The sequence below is a fragment of the Pteropus vampyrus genome, unplaced genomic scaffold, assembly GCF_000151845.1.
Source record: "Pteropus vampyrus isolate Shadow unplaced genomic scaffold, Pvam_2.0 Scaffold126, whole genome shotgun sequence".
Lineage (NCBI taxonomy): Eukaryota > Metazoa > Chordata > Mammalia > Chiroptera > Pteropodidae > Pteropus > Pteropus vampyrus.
Window position 1 is genome coordinate 2,874,519 of NW_011888907.1, and position 17,628 is coordinate 2,892,146.

The 17,628-nt window shown below is 48.2% G+C and overlaps 1 protein-coding gene and 1 pseudogene across 9 annotated transcripts in view; both read right to left on the reverse strand.

The window, feature by feature from the left end:
• Window positions 1-17,628, reverse strand: part of GATAD2A (GATA zinc finger domain containing 2A) — an 86,260-nt gene that overhangs the window by 26,929 nt on the left and 41,703 nt on the right. For 6 of the 9 annotated variants that reach the window (XM_023534576.1, XM_011366704.2, XM_023534574.1 and 3 more), the window contains one exon: window positions 4,982-5,250. The exons of 1 other annotated variant lie outside the window; for it this stretch is intronic. In XM_023534576.1, coding sequence (XP_023390344.1) covers window positions 4,982-5,244 — 263 coding nt within the window. In that variant the 5' untranslated portion in view covers window positions 5,245-5,250. The remainder of the gene's footprint in view (window positions 1-4,981; window positions 5,251-17,628) is intronic. 2 more of the 9 variants (XM_011366706.2, XM_011366705.2) reach the window with 1 other exon arrangement.
• Window positions 3,811-3,929, reverse strand: LOC111744071 (annotated as a pseudogene).

Below are 17,628 nucleotides of genomic sequence, written 5' to 3' on the forward strand. Positions count from 1 at the left end.
ATCCTGGTAAAATGTAGAAACTTTACTCCGATACAGCTCCATTTCATTCCTCCTGTTTTGTATAATTTCTGTCCCACATATTTCTCATGTACGTACGCACATATATATATATATGCGTGTGTGTGTGTGTATGTTATATATATTTTTTGGTCAATTTCCAGAGAGCTGAAACAGTTGTTTTTGTCAATTCTGTCCAGTGTTACAGTTAATGCTTTATGCAATGTTAGTCTTTTAAGAAGAAAGGGGCAAGAGAAATCTTTTTTACATTAGCCTACATATTTACCGTTACCAGTGTTCTTTATTTCTCCCTGCAACCTAAGTTACCAAAATGTCATTTCCTTTTGGCCTGAAGAACTGGCAGGTCTGCCAGCAACAGATTCTCTCAGTTTTTATCTGAAAATGTCTTTTTCATCTTCACTTCTGATGGACAGTTTTGCTGCATATAGAATTATGGGTTGACAGTTTTCTTAAGTATATACTTTGAATGTGATTCAATTCCCTTTTGGTTTCCATTGTCTCAGGTGAGAAGTCTGCTGTTATTGTATTAATATCCCTTGTATGCGAGGAGTCATTTTTCTCTTACTACTTTCAAGATTTTCTTTTTCTTTCATTTGCAACAGTTTGACAATGATGTGCCTAGGTATAGAGCTCTCTGTATTTATGCTACTTGAGGTTTGTTGAGCTTCTTGGATGAGATTCTCCTCAAATACATTTTTGGCCATTATTTCTTCAAATAGTTTTCGTCTTGCCCCAATTATAACTACGATCGTAGGCTAAGAGAGCCACGGTCTCTCTCCACTTGCCTATCTCCAAGACTGTTACTTCAACCAATAAGGCCATGGGCAGGGCTGCTGCTCATCACCCTAAACTGAGTGAGCACCTTCTCACCCTTACACCCTCACAGCCTGCACCAGCCAGGCAGAACCTCCCTACCAATAGAGCTAGGGAGAGAGCATGGGAAGAGTCCCAAGCCAAAGCCACAGATTCTCATTGTTCTTCCCTGAAGTTCAGCAGTTTCTTAAGCACAAACACTTCTCGGATTGTTGTATGCATCTAATGAACTTCCAGATTGCTGAAATAGTTCATTTTTTGTGTCAGTTCTGTCCTGCTTCATAGTTATTTCTCTGGGGAAAGGATATGACATTCTCTCCTCCTTCAATCACTGCTACAAGATGCCCTCCCGTCTTGATTTATTTTAAACTAAAACACACATACATTGGAAGACTAAGTCAGAAAAAATACCAAAGAGAAATGGGGAAGGAGACTGTGGAGAGGGAGAGAACTGATTCTACCCCTTCAGCTGCTTCTGCATGCTCCAAATCACTCCAATATAGTGTAAAAAAATCCAAAAAACTATCTTGGTGATCTCAATTCACCAGCCACTTCCTTAAAGAAAAAGGAAATTCTCTTTGCTAGAAGCCACCAGAAACTCCCTCTAGTCTTCAATACACTCAAATTGGGTCACAAGAGTAAGCCAGCATGAAAGAAAAAGAGGCAGTTTTGAAAAAGAGCCGAATATAAATTCTAGAAAAAGAATGCTACATAGCAGTGAAAATGAATTACTATTACTACTGCTACAATCAACAACATGGGTAAAACCCACAAACAATACATTGAATGAAATCAAAGGGTATAGACTACATAATTCCATTTACTTAACGTGCAAAAACAGGAAAAACTAATGTGGGCTGTTCAAATCAAGAAAGTGGTTATCCTTGGAGGGTAGTAACAAGTGGGCAGGAGGGGTACTAATAACATTGTTTCTTGATTGAGCTACAAGATAAATTCAGTTTCTGAAAAGTATACTTTTCATTATGTATGCTATACTTCAATTAAAGAACAAAAAGGATATTCTCTTGGCCTAATGATCTATAATTGGCATGTTAGTCTTTCAAGGCCCAGCAAACCTGAAATCAAAGAGCTTCTGCCAACCTAAGCTGTGGCTAGATAGAGCTATGCCTTTCCATCTGCCCTATAAGGGTTTCACACCAACCTGGGAAAACAATGGAGCAACCATATCAACCACTGTTATATATATATATATATATATATACACACACACACACACACACGCATACACAGGTGACCCTTGAACAACATGAATTTGAACCGTGTGGGCCCACTTATATGCAGATTCTAAAAAATAAATGTCCTATTTTCAATCCACAGTTGTGGAAGGCTGACTACATACATTGATCTATGCCATTTTATAGAGTGGACTTGAATCTCCTCACATTTTGGTTTCTCCAAGGGGTCCTGGAAGCAACCCTCCATGTATACCAAGGGACAATTAAGTTTTTGAGGTATCTAAAGTTATTTGCAGATTTTTGGCTGCACATGGGATTGGCACCCCTAACCTCCATATTGTTCAAGGGTCGAGTGAGAGTGAGAGAGTGAGAGAGAGTGAGAGAGTGAGAGAGTGAGAGTGAGAGAGTGAGAGAGTGAGAGTGAGAGAGTGAGAGAGAGTGAGAGAGAGTGAGAGTGAGAGAGAGTGAGAGAGTGAGAGAGAGAGAGTGTGAGAGGTGTGAGAGAGTGAGTGAGAGAGAGAGAGAGAGAGTGTGTGAGTGTGAGTGTGTGTGTGTGTGTGTGTAGGTTTCCAAGGGATGTCGTCTCAAGCCAAACACTCTAAACAAGGATCCAAACACTGCCCACTTCCAACAGAAAAATTGTGGTCACTTGCTCTAGAACAAGTAACAGTTTTAGAATGGCTCTGGGCTGGACTTGATCCTATGATTCTGTCAAAACTCACGAGTGTACTTCATTCTGTGTGGGAACTCAGGGAGACATGTGACATTTTATTTTGAGTGAAGCTTAAGACTACAGGGCACTTGTCACCAACACTTCTTTCCCTCATGACACATCATGCACCAGGGCTGATTCTAGGTACAAATCTGTCACCCATCAACCTGCAAGGGAGAAGATTATCACCCATTTTACATATGAAGCAGCACAGGCAAAGATCATCTGCCTAAGATCAATCAGGAAATGTGATTTGATCTGACTCTGCATGCTGGCCTCCAAAGCAGACTCTTTCCGTACTCTCACACTGCTTTACAATGCCCAAGCGTGTGTCTGGTCGTTCAGGAAGACCCCTGCCCCGTGTGCCTAGGATAATCGCTATCCCCTGGCTCCCTTGTGTCCTTTACGTGTCATAAAACCTCATCAACTTCAGGAAACGTTACATCTAAGTGCTATGCCCTTGGGTTGGAAGCCAATGGTCACAGTGAGGAAAATCTGGGACCAAGAGGCCCAGAGGCCAAACGCAGCCCAGGCTTTGGTAATAGAACGATATCAGTTTGAGTTCCAGCTCTGAGATCCTTCAGTACTTAACCTCTCCCTCACAATTCACTAGCCTGTCCTGTAGGGGAGCATGGTGATTACAAGAAAAAATGTACACCAGGAGCCCAGGAATGCAAGGGACCCAGCAGATCTCCACACACACAAGCTCCTCCTTATCCTCACCCATCTGAGACGGTGTTGAGGACCAAGTCAGAGAGAGGGAAAGGAAACGTGGACTTACAATTTTATTTCTAGAACTTTAAAAGAGGACTCTGGCTTTAAAACAGAGGCTGCGGAAAGCAGAACCAGACAAAAGAGGCCTTTCGGGGTAGCAGAAACACAAAGCACACACTACTCATCCATCCCTAGACTAAGATGCTTTCACAACAGGAGGGAGTTAGATATTCCTGTGTATCTTGAGGAGGTAAGGATTTTTTTTTTTTTTTTTTTTTTAGGTGAGGCAACCCTTGGTTGATCTCACAGATTGCAAGGACCTTGTCAGCTTACAATCCTTTATTTTTTGTCTTTTTATGCCTACAGCTCCTGGTCTTCCTAGGTGGTCTCCCATCTAAGTTCTAACCAGGCCCAACCCTGCTTAGCTTCCTAGGTCAGATGGGATCCAGCTCATTCAGGGTGGCATGGCCATAGACAAGGAGGTAAGAATTTCTAATGCTGAGAAACACCAGGCCAGGCAATTGCTAAAGTCCTTAGGATGCCAACAGTCTGGGTCCCAAAATGGATTTAACACAAAGACTGCTGGCTGGGGCCCCTCTGGGGGTGGTGGTCAATAAACACTCACAAAAAGGAAACAAGCCCCCAGGTTTCCCCAGCTTTGCACCTCCTGCCGACTACCCCAACCTGGACAAATAGATACGGAGGGGAGTCTGCAAGGGAGGCAGAGAGGGAGACGAGGGATGGACCACAGGGAGGCTGTGGGGCTAGCTGGGAGGCGATGGTCACACCTGCATGCCTATGATAGGATGTCTGGCTTATAGGACATCTGGGTGTGAACATTCTGGAGAGAACGGCTCTCACCAGAACTCTGAGAGGAAGGGTGACATCAAGAGCAGAAGCTAGACCTGAATTTCTCTTTATAAGGAGAAAAGAAGATTTCTAAGTGAAAAAAATAGGGTGGTACATTGAGTCATTTCTTTCAAGCTTTTTTCTTAAGAGCCTCACAAAAGCTGAAGGTCAGGAAAGCTACTCTTGAAGTAATCAGAGCACGCCACAGAAGACACGAGCGGAGTGGCCCCTACTCTGAGATGCGCTGCCCATGAGGAATGGTGACACGTATGAGAGGTACTCTGGGCTGGACTCCTAACTGTGCCCCCAGCCAAGTGACACAGGCAGAGCACAGCATCTCTGGCTTCCTAAGCCACAGAACTGAAAAGCAAGAAGGCATGACGAGATGAAAAACTCAAGTTTTCCTACAAGCACCAAGCGACAGATAGGAGGTATAAGTTTAGTAAAGACCTGCTGACAGAGGCTTCCGCTCTCCCTCCTATGAGACCTACACCACATGCCGGTCCCAGAAGGGCGGTCCCTCAGCCAGGAGGGCACAATGACGCTAAGGCTGGGCCCCAGCCACCTACATGATAACCCACCAAAAGCTGCTTCCTGCAGGCCAGGGTAGAGAAGGGGCAGCCTGGAGCCCACCTCCTTACACTTGGGCCTGTCCCAGTGCCCAGCCCTTCCCACTCACCTGTGTGAGGTGCGCATGTCCACAGGCCCGTCGCCTGCCTGCCCTTCACCTCTGCCAATGGCTGTCACCTCTGCCCCCCTCAGCACCCCTTGGGCTGGACCTCCTCCTGGCTCGGGGATCACTCTCATGTCTCCATCAGTGTTTAAATCTGAAGCCAACAATCCTCTCTCCATTTTTATTTTCTTGCTTTCCACATCATCTTCCGCTGGGTCCTGTTCAAGTGCTCGTTTCTGACTCCGTGTCCGGCATGCTTCTTCGGTCATTCTGAACTTTGGAGAAGGAGAAAACACATTTAAACTTGGCACAATGGAGTTGTTACCTTCTTAGAAACTTTTCAAAGTGTCAGCCTGGAGTATTTTCCTCGCCACGTGACAATCGCAGAAGTAGGTACAACAAACGTTGGGCTCAAAAAACACGTCTAGGACATTTTTTCACTGCCCCGGTAAAGCCTGGACAGGAGCAGTGGAGCATCTGGGGAGCCGAGACTTCAGAGACCTGGACAGGGACAATGGAAGGTGTCCATTCATCAGAAAAACAGGGAATCCTTGGTGCTCCAGACTCAAAGCAAATAGAGGAAAATTCTGTCCTGCCTATGGGATTCTGAGCACCTACAGTGAACTGGAGGTGTCTGGAATCCAGAAACAGGAACAGGGTCACTGCCCAGGTCCAGCCCTGCACTGTACTGACTTGGGTTGACCCTTCTCCCCTTCAGTGAGGGTGGCCTCCTCACTCTCTGCTCACCTCAGGGGGGTGAAGAGTGTGGGGGGGGCGGGGAGGGGGGTCACAGTTAACCCTTTGACTGCCAATGAGGTAAACTCTGAATAAGGTGTGGTTTGGCCCGTCACCATGTCAGAGCCCTGTACCTGCAGCACACACATATCTTGATTTAAAAAAAAGAAGAAAAAACAGCTGAGTCAGTTTTTGATCCCATGACATCACTGGGTTCCACATGACCCTTCCCAGGATTCAGTCTGAGAGACAAAGCACTTTCCAGAAAACCAGTCTAAACCGGTTCCAGACAACAAGCTGAAGTGCTGTTAACCCTCACAGAGACAGGAGACAGGAGAGAGGACAGGCAGTGAAGTCTGTCTGCAGGGAGGCTGCAGGCATTCCACAACAGAGTCTAGGACACGGGCACGCACTCTTAAAGGGGCCATTCCAAGCCCAGCCTCAATGTCCCAACAGGGCAGGACACCAGAAATGAGACTGTAAGAGTTCACCAGGGGACAGAAAGGAATTTAGCTGCCAGGCACTAGTAGAATTCCCAAAGTGCCAGGTCTCCTCAGGACAGTCAACAGTCATGTCCAGCAACACGGGGCCCGAGGAGCAGCTCACCATGTGAGCCCCTCAGAGAGTCCCAACTCATACCTGCGTGGCGTGCCTACACTCAAGACCTCCCTGCCCTGTGTCCACACAGGCAGGGCATCCAACGCCTCAGTTTCCTCATCAATGAACACTCTGGGAAGCAACACAAAACAACGAAGGGGCCATGTCATCATACATGGGACATGGTCCTGAGCTAACTCACTCACAACCTCCTTAAAGTCCCAACTGGCCCTGCTGTGGACTTAGACTGAAAGGAAGGAAGAGACAGCTGCTTCTTGCTCCTGGTGCAGGAAGCAGAGTGGCCTCTCTGCACACGTGTTAAGCCAGTGTGGCACTGACATCTGCTCCTAACAGGCAGCCCAAAAGGGTCGAACTGAGCAGGTCTCTTTGTGGCCACATCACCCTTGGGGTACTCCCCACCCATTTTGATGGAGGGTGGGGCCACAGGCTAGGACCTCACCTCCATCTGCCCCCAACTCCTCCTGGCATCCCAGCCTGCACCTGTCATCTACCCCAGCTAGCCCCATACAACCTCATCCCTCTGCTTTCGCCCAGATCTCTCCACCCCCTCATCTACCTCCCTGTCGTCTCTTCACTGCCCCACAGGGAAGCTAGGGATGCTCCCACGTGCCTCTTAGCCTAAAATTCTACGGTTTCTTTGTCCAACGTGCTCTGATCACAACAAACCCTGCCAGCCTGCTCACTAGTTCTATCCATCCTGCCCCACTTTGTGAGACTACAGATGAGTCACTGCCTTGAGTATCCACCATTGTGGGAGGGGTGGGTCACCTTTCCCCTGGGCATGGCCTGAAACAGGAGCTCCTCAAACATTTAGAAAACTGAATAACAGGAGCGATTCTGGGGCTGCCTTGGATGGCAGGTATGTGTTGGCCCCAGGATCAGGGAGAAGCTGATGTGAGTGGAAGATGAGGGGAGATCAGGATCTCAAGCTAGAAAGACCCCCACTGGAGTCTGGGAAAATTCTACCCCAGAGGGAGAAGCTCCCAATTTGGCCTGGTGCCTACTGGGGATGAAAGGAGTCCTACGTGGACAAGGAGAACGTACCTCACATACAACGCTATACCCCACAATCTTGCACTCAGAACGCCCCATGCTTCCCCACTCTGCCTCTGCTTCAGCCCAGGAGAGCCCACCTAAGGGTAAGTCCCGAGATCTTCTCCATAAAACTCATCTGAACCCCAAACCCTGTGTGAAGTCCTTCCTCCTAATTGCCCACTGATTGGGGCTGTGGTCTGACAAGACTATATTGTATGCCAGGTGACCAGATCAGTGAAGTGGTACTAAGTGGCCTCATTTCACTGTCACTAGTGTAGGACAAGCAGTCACAAGGAGCAAGAGCAGAGCCTCAAACCCACAGGGCCGTTCCCTCCAGCCCCAGCAGAGGGCCAAGGAATCTATAGGTTTGTGCTGTGTATGCAGTGTTAGGGCAACTCACCCTAAGCCCAGGAGCTGGAATGCTGCCAACCCCTGGCCCAGAACCGATGGCCTGGCCTGCGCCTTGGGCAGGCAAGACCTTCTGAACCCCTCCCCCACCACAGGAAGGACAAGCACAGCTGGAGAGGGTGTGGCCTGCCATTAGGGATGGCCCCTCCTCCACAGCCAGGCGATTGCCTTAGCTCCCACTGGGGCCTATTGTGGCCAATCCCTGGCCTCTCAAGGCTCTGTTCCTGGGGAGGGCAGGTGATGGTAAGGAGAGCACTCCTCTTAATATCAGCAGGAAGTACCAATGACTCCAGCACACCACGGCTGGTGGCTACAGCCCTAGAAACCCAGACCCAGGGATGGTGATGAAGTTTCAGGAAGAAGCCAGTCTTGAAGAATGACGTTATGACTGAAGATTTCTGCAAAAAAGCCGTGAGGAGGTGCATTAGAATACTTTCTAAAGAGCAGGTGAAGAGGCTAGACTGCCCCAGCTGGCAAATTTGGAACAGCTTCAAAATTCCTTGGAGAGAGGGCGAGAATGAAGGGGAAGCTGCAACTGCAGAAGTTCCACCACAGGCCCATCAGGAACTTCGGGCCACAAAGAGCAGAACGCTCTTGGTGGAACCCTGTGCTGACTGCTGACTGCAGAGCAGATCCAGACAGCAGCATGCCCACTGTAAAGATGAGGCCACCAGGGTGCAAGGCTGCTTGAGGCACAGGCTACACAGGGAGCAAGACTGGAATCCAGATAGTCTCAGCCCCTTCTCTCTCTCCAAACACAACCCTGCTCTGATACATCTTCCAATCTGGCTGGGTGGGCAGGAGGCAGCAGGATACAGCCCAGGCCTTCCTCAGTGGAGAAGGGCATGTTCCAGCCACACTACAAGCTACACAGGTACAGCAGAGACCAACCCCAGGATGATGGGGCCACTGAATCTGGGGCAGAATGCTGACACACGGCTTTGGGTCAGAGGCAAATTTCAACTCTCTCTACCAAAAGTTGCTTTATTTTAGTAAAATACTGCTGTCCAACTGGTCTGAGAACCTCAGGTGGAAAACCTGTTTTAAAACAACTCCAATGGGTGAATTATGCTACAGCAGGAACCAAAATTTTTCAACAGGATTCAGGAGACCAACAGAAAGCAAGTGGCACAGGCCAGTATAAAAGAGAATAAATAAAGTCACAGAGCCATCACCCTGAGGCATTATTATTAATATTATCTGGACTATTTATATTACTCTGTTACTAACATATCAGCAGGATTACCATGAGGAATACTATTTCAGACATGAGGAAAGTGAGGCTTAGCAATACGTGCTTGGGAGAAGTGATAGCTGATGTGCTGAAAAGTGGACTTGGGGTACTTGTTCCAGAGTCCAGAGAAGTGAGTGAGCATGAGGAGGTAGGAGAAGAAGGGTACTGAGTGTGAACTGACTGACGTCAGGGGGAGCACAGGGAAGTCTGCAGAATCATCTGGCTGATTTGGGGACAGACTGGGGGCTTCTGTATCTTGTGGCTCAGGACAGGAAAGAGACAGAGCAGTGGGGAGACATGACCAAATAATACTGGGCTGCACTTTAGAGGATACAGACATCATAACATGCCAACAGCTGGAAATGAGGCGAGAGAGGGTTGCTCTGTTTTGTTGGGTTTTGCTTGAGCAACTAGAAAGAAGAAATTGATTTTCTGAGATGGGGAAGAAACAGGTCTGGAGGAAGAAGGTTGAGAGTAGAGGTACTCTGAACATGCTGAGCATGAGCTGTCTACCCAGATCCACATAGAGATTGAGGAGCATCTGCTGACAGGTGGAGGCCTGCACATGGGGCAGACACCATCTTCAGGGCAGCATGGGGCACCCTTTTTTCTCAGGAAGAAAGAAGGGCCTGTGAAGCAACTGATGCCAAGGTGGGTGATGATGGGGTCCAGATGCCAGCCTCATCAGCCACTGGCCACACAAGCCCCACTGGGCAGGCAGCTCCATCGGGCCACCACCAAAGCACCCCTAAGCAGACATACAGCACAAGTGGGTCTCTGCACCCTGGTGGTCTCAGGGCTGGGGCTGTGCTGCCTCTCTGCATGCCCTCCCTTGTCTCCTGCCTATATCCAAGAAGACCAACCACCCTCCCTAAGACAAAAGCATGAGAAGCCTCCCGAAGCCAAGTCTCAGGCCTGTATACCCTCCACAGGCTCCCCACTCTGAGAGTCAAACCCAGGTGCCTGGGTAAGAGTCCAAGAAGAAAAGCTAAGCTGCACTTTGGTCTTCCTTTCCGGAACAGACCTCGCTCTGCTTGGGGCCTGAGCCACTTCCTGACTATCTCTGAGCAATGGTAGCAGGGATGTGGTGGCTGTCTTTCTGGAAGAAACTCATACCAGAACACCAGCTCTCGAGTTTTAAACATCAAACCCTGTTAAGGCTGAGTACAAGGGATGCAATTTAACTTGGGAAACAGAGAGATGATCCGATAGCCAGCCTGCACCACTGGACACAGCAGAGAACAGAGGCTGGACCTCAGAGAGTGACTGGCCACGTACTTTGTCACTTTCTGAGCCTCAGTTCCTCCATCTATACCTCACAGACATACTATATGAAGACAAAGAGTGACATCAGAAATAACTTGAATGAGAAAAGTTGCACAATAGTATAATACCATTCACATGGTTTAAAAGTATCTATATTCCGCAGAAAAAAAATACTGAGTTTACAAAAATTGAAACTGAAAGAAATGGGGCTAAAATCCACAGCACTCATCTCTGTAAAGTGATCAAGAAACTTTCACTTTCTGTACTAAATTATTCCTTTTAACAGTGACTATGTATCAGTCTTTTATTCGAAAAAACACAAACACGAAGATAAAAAGGAAAGCCAGATAAAATAACACTGCCACCTTCAGAGGCTGAGAACTGAAAGGACAAGTATTAGCAGCAGTGGGGCAAGGGGAGAAGGCCCAGTGGGGAGGGAGGTGCTGCAGGGCACCTGATGCAGGGAGGACACAATGCCAGCTCCTCCAACAGGCAGAATCAAGAATGCAAAAGGAACACGGAACCTCAGTGGGCTGAGAGGACAGTGCTGCCACTGTCCCACTTGTACTGGCAAATGTCCGAACAGCTTAGAAGTCCACCTTCTCTAGTACTTACTACCACAACTCTCAAGCTCTAGGCAGTAAACCCAATTCCCTCGGCTCATCCACACAGCCCATCTTCTACTTGGGCCACTAGCTGTCCCGAGGGGCCCCTAGGCCACAGTGTCAGAATGGGCTCATTTCAACAGGGCCCACATTCCACACAGTCCCTCACCGTGACTGCCCACAACAAACCCCACACTATGCAATGGCTTCACCTAGTCTCCCGAATCAATGCTAAACTCTTCCATGGCAGAAACTTCTTTTTCCCATTCATCTTCATTTTCAGTATGAAGCAAATAGTATAGGTTTAGTACATGCTATTGAGTTAAACATACAATTCTATAAATTAGCCTCATGAAATGTTATGATTTCCGGAGATGCCCTACAGGGCATAACAAAGCAAGCAAGTTGAATGCTTCATTAAAAACTCCTAAATTCTGACTTTCTGGAAGGCAAGTGTACTGAGATGGAGCACCATAGAGTGAGGCCAAGGTGAGAACAGGAATTGGGGAGACAGTCCAGGCAGGGGTCAAGTTGCTGAGCAGGGAGGGTCTCGGGCAGAAGGGAGCCACAGCAAGTCCTGTGCGAAGGTTTGCTCAAGTCTCACTACAAACTGACTAAAGTTTAAGACATTGCATTTTCTCTCTTGTACATTATCAGGAGGGCTCCGGGCCCAGCCACCTGGCTAGGAGATCCCTGTGCCCTCAAAATCACGAAATGAGAAAACATTAGGAAGACTCTCCCAGCAGCAGTCCTGGGGCCCAGGGGGAGGCACGCCAACACACACTAGGGGTTACAGTTGCCACTCACCCAGAGCCTCTGCATGTTGACAATGGAAGGGGCATGCCACCCCACAAAGGTGGGGAAATCTAAGTCTAAGTGGGCTAATGGTCTGAGCCTAAAATCCAGGTCTCTACTCCTTTTTACAGCTGGCACTCTCTCAAGATGCCCACTGTGGACCATTCCACTATATGGTCTAAAGGCCTTTTGTTAATCATACTTAAGTGGTGTGTTTTCATCTGGAGTGACAAGCACATGGTGAGGCTAAAATGATGTACATGCCAGTGAGGAGGATGGAACAGCCATCCATAAATGCCTGCATGGCAGCCTTGCCTGAGAGAACAGCCTTGCACAGGGCCAGGCCACCTGGAATCCGAAGGTATGAGCCCCCCGGAATCAGATGTTATCACCACTCACCAGGTAGCAGGCAGCAGAGTGTAAGCATCAGAGTTCCTGTTGTGTCCCTAGACCTAGAAGAGGGCTAGCCACACAGGAGGTGCACAGCAAACATCTAATGAATGAACAAATGTAGGTTTTTATGGAGAGGAGCTCAGAAAGGGAGGGGGCCAAACCTGACATCTCAGGCCCCCTTTCGACACTCGGATGGATACTCAGATTTTGACCAAAGTCGACTGCTCCTCTGTTGTTAACAGAAATGCAGGCTCTTACTTCATTTACCCCACATGGATCACCTCAGATGATTCTCACAAACACCTGCAAGGTGAGCGCTAGCATCATCCTGTTTTACAGATGGGGAAACTGAGGCAGGTGATGGTTACACAGCAAGTGGGTGAGACGATGCTGAGCACTAAAGACTATGCTCCTCTAGGCAGTGTCCATCAAAACACCCCATCAACCACCCAGAATCAGACTCAAGGTTTCCAAAGGACACTGGGAGCTCCTCCCAAAGGGGAGCGGGCTTGACCTCTCACTGCACAGGGTCCCAATGAGATATTAAGTGACTACAGCTTTATGGGGTGCCATGAATAAGACCACACCTTTTGCTGTTTGCTGAGTTACTGTGACAAGCTGGTAGGAGGCTGTCTGACTCTAGAAGGGGATGGGTGTGGCCCAAGGTGGGTTGGTGCACCTGAGGTGTGTGCATTTTGATTCTGGGAACCAGCAGGTGCTCTTTGGGCTGGGAGCAGTCTTCTGGATTCACCTGGTGCAGGAGTCGGCAAACCTTTTCTTAAAGGGACACAGTAAATATTTTCGGCTGTGGGCCATTTGTTTCTGTCCCAACTACTTAGCTCTTCAGCTGTGACATTATGTCCTCAAATGGGCATAGCTGTGTCCCAGTCAAACTTTATTTACCAAAACAGGCCACCAGCTTATCTAGTGTTTCTCCTGGACAAAATTGCACATAACCAAACAGAACTTGTATATTATGCTCCACTTGTGCCCTAATATATCAATAATGTTAGAATAAATCTGCTTTTCCAAAACAACCATTACAGCAAAACTGACTATAGAGAAAAACAGGTTTCAGAAAAAGGACTTGAACATGTAAATTCAATTTGGGCCCAGGACTCCATGGACTTAACTAAGAACTTAACTCAAGGACTAAGCCTAAGACTTAACCCTTTTAACAAGTCTGAAAAAATTTAGTTTTGAAACGTGCTAAGTGCATACAACTTACTGCAGGGTCAGCTTGTTTATACCATCCTAAAAGCCCTACATAATCTCAAGATAACTAGGTCCCTCGTAGAAGGAAATTACATGCTATAAACTCGATTACTGCAGCAGATGAAACTTTAACTCAGTTACAGAAACAAGTAGTTCCTTAACACACGTGCCTGAGCATTAGACCAAAGCTCTAAGCAGCATGGAGCTGACAAGAACCTCAAGGGTGCAGGGCCCAGCCAGGGGCACTCAGGAAAGGCCTCACTGATGGAGGGATGTTTGAGCTAGTGTGGAAAGTATGAATAGACCTGGCCGAGTCACTGGAGATTGGGGGCCTCTGGGGATTCCCTGTGGCAGGAAGGGAGCCAGGGGGCCCGGCTTCTCCAGGTAACTAGGACTCACCTTTCCTCTTGAGGACTGAGGAGAGAGGGGTCATCTGTGCCAGAAAAACCCTGAGAAGGGCACTCTACCTGGTTTGAAAGGGAGAACCGTCTAGGAGGATGCAGGTCCACACCACACTGCCCCCAACTGTCCTACCCCAGGGCAAGTGGGCAGCATCGTCATAGCCTTGAACCAGCATCGTCATAGCCATGTCCTATTTGTCCCACAGAGAGAGAGCTCTGAACAATAACAATGTACGCCCAATGCATTGTCTGAGGCTGCAGCTCCATAACCTAGCCCAGAGACAGCAGGAGGGCCTTGGGGACCTGCCTGGGGCTCAGCCTCCACCTGGTCAGGACATCAGTCCTTCAATTCTGCTGACCTTTACATGAACACTGGGCATGACTAGTGGGCACATCGCTTCACCCCCAACCTGGTGGCATCTTGTCCATCCCATACTGGGGCTCCCTGGGCCCGGGAATCAATGAAGATTTTCTGAGCCTTCTGCCAATACAGAAAAGGCCAACACCCTGCTAGGTGGCCAGCCACTTTAGAAAAATGAGACATGAACAACGAATTCTCCTATCCTGCTGAAGGGGCTCAGGTGCTCTTCCAAAGGCTTCTCATGAGGTAGGAAATCTCACTGCCAGCCACCAGTTCCAGAATGGCAGAGGGCAGTGAGAAGACAGAAAAAAGGACAAGGAACATGGCAACCAGACTTGGGAGCATCTGACCTTGCTCAGTGGACAGCCTATTGGCATAGGACAAACACAGGAAAATGGGGCACCAACAGACACCTCCCCGCTCCCCAAAGTTGCAGCACACCAGGCAACCCTGCACCACGCACACAAATACACACTTGTGCACCCACACTCATGAATGCTCACACATGTAGTTTTCATCCTCTCCTCCCACTTCTGAATCTTGCCCAAATATCTCAGAAAAGGTTTTCTTCTCTAAGAAAAGACTAGCAGTTCTTATGAATGATCAGGGGCCAGGGTCGCCAACTTCTAAAAGCACGTGAAGGAGCCCAGAGACCTGCAGTGCCTCGTGTGGATCCTCATGCATCTCCGCCACTTCAATCCACACTTCCTTGAGCCCCATCGGAGATAATTTCGCACCCACTGGAACTGCAGAGGTTTTCAAGCACTAGCAAAGCAACCACACTTGTTTCTAAAACTTCGTGTGCACAGTAATTTCAGGCTTCCAAAGAAAGCAAAGAGCTGTTTATTGCTATATAGTTGAGTGATAAGTGAACCCAGAAAGGAACTTCTGCAGCACAAGATGCTTGTTACTCAGCACCTGGGACATCCCTTTTCCTACTTTATGGCCCACCTGGCCCAGCAGAATGCAGACACCAACAGGCTGCTGACAAATACTGCTCCTGCACCTAATGGTGACCTTCAAGGAGCCAGTGACCTGGGGGCATCTCCTCCGTGGAGGACAGCTGGAGGAGCAGCTCAGGGTCCCCGCCTTCACGGGAGCACAGACCCAGTAAAGGCTGGGAGACGTATGTGTCAATCATCATTTTATTACAAATCAACACTGAAAAAGGAGTCCAGAAGAGGAGAGGAAGAATCTAGAAATGCTTTATTTGAGGTGGGCCTCAAGTAGAATCTGGATTTGTAGAGAGAAGAGGGAAGAAGAAATGGTAGCAGAAAAGGTGAAGTGGCAGAAACATACAGGTGTGTATAAATCCATCTCCAAGAAAAGTAGATGAAACCAAATAAAAGGAAATCAAAACTTTTAACAACTGTGAAATGAGGTTGTTTAGAAGGAAAAAGCATCCCCATTACAAAGTTACAGAGAGGCCACTTATATTCAGTGTGAGAAGCTAGCAGTGACGCCTGGGCCTCCCATGGGCTTCACTGGGCTGTGAGTGTCCTTCAGAAGTCCAGGGACTGGGGGTAGAGTAGGGTCTTAACTGGCCGTTAGTCTGTGAGTGAGGAGTGCCAGAATCTTTCATCGGGTCCTAAAGGATAGGAGAGGAGTACTGAGAGCTGTGAGATAGCACTGAGCACACTCCAAAAAGACCTGTATGTGCACACAATTTAAATGAAGCACCTCCAGTTACTCCTTCAAATAAATCCATCTGAGCACTGGTGTGCTCCTCAGGCGACTGCTCTGCCCCCAACTCTCACAGGTGTTCTCTACCTAATCCTGGGAAGAAAAACCACTTGCAAGTATGATGTTCAGTTCAGAAAGAGTCAAAAGGGAAGGTTAAGTTCAGGAGCATCTCAGCCTCCTCCTAAAAGAGCACTTCTAACATCCCAGGTATGCCCAAATATTGCACTCCATCTGAAATGCTGATGACCCATCAAATATAAGCCCATTACCACCAAGGAGGAAGGTCGTATCCAAGGCAGAGTCAGACCAAGACATCCTGCCTACCTGATCACCTTCAGTCCTAAGTTCAAGAACTACACAGCAATGCAGGTCATTAAGACTGAAGGAAGTAAAACGAGCTGACCTCAGGCACTCACATTTACAAATAAACATACATTTACAATTTAATTGTGTTTTTAAAGTGGAGGACTTGTAAATGTTGCCTCTGAATTAATGCTTTTGGGGATATATTTAACAAAATTAACTTGAAGAGCAGACACTTTAACATACTCAAGTAGTGACCATCAACATTTTAAAGAGAAAGCCTTAAGTCTTCAGATTCCTCAATGCAAATGTCATGGAGACTGCACAGTGGAGATGGCACTGGGAACATCTCATCCCAGCAGTGTGTGGGAACAAAGCCAATTTCCCGATAAGTCATCTCCAGAAAACCCTTGGTCACTGCCCTTGGCAAGGTTCATGCCACAGTAACCGCCAGCCCTGTGATGGTACACCCAGCTACTCAAATTCGCCCTGGGACAGCCAGGTCCCCAGACCTCAACCTCCCTCCCTGATCATGGGAGAAATAACTGGAGAAAGCGTAGCTCCTGTCCCTGGGAAGTGGCATAGTTATTATGCTTTTATCCTCCCCCAAACACAGCCAATCTTCTGAAAACAGGAACCACCAACAACAACACAAGCCACCTGTATCCCATTCAGCTACGTCTGCACCTTGGCCCCATGCCTTGGCCTCTGAGCATCATTCCCAGTGACTTTCCCAATGACGTGAGATGAAAGTCCATCTTCATCTTCAAGTTGTGGCATTCAGAAGGAGCAAGTACACCTACACTGATCACACACTGAGAGGGAGAGACTGGTAGCAAGTGAATGTCTTTAAAACTGTCACTAACTCCCACAGGCTCATACTGGAGATGAGGACTTGGCTTTAGAGTTTGCCATCTCGGATGTTCTCAGTAAGCACCCAACGCCGCACACATGGGCCATTTCCAGGTGGGCATCTGAGCCTCTGACAGCAGCTGGGCTGTGGCCAGGCCCAACCCTGCAGCCCAGGAGAGAACAGATGCTGCTGGAGGAGCACACAAAACAGAAACAAAGGTGCTGCATGTGAAGGGGCATCTGAGCAATATTACTAAATGTCCACAAGGAAACGGTAACCAGGAGTCTCCCTGGGGCAGGATGTCACTGTGAGGGCTAGCTGGCTGCATTTCTCTCCCACAGTAAAGAACCAGCCCTCTGTTCCCTCCCAATTGCCTCCTGAGCCTTGCGACTCACAAAAGGTTATGCCTGCCATTTCTATGACATCTGCAACATGCCCATCAGTGTCACATCACAAAATGGAAGGTCCTAACCCTTCCAGGGCTGACTCCAGGACCCAAAAGAGATGTAGCCCTGACCACCAGATCCATCAAGGCCAGTGGCTGAAAATGAAAGGGAGGTTTTACACATAAAATTCCAGAAGGGCCAGAAAGACCTTCTCCATTCTGGGGAGGAGACATGAGTGGACAGTGGGGGAATCAAATGTGCATCTACTGTCGTTTTCATCAGGGACCAGCAATGTGGTAACACCACCACCTGAAGGTCCTGCCTGGGCTTCCTTTGTCAAGCTCCTCCCTGCACACATCCCT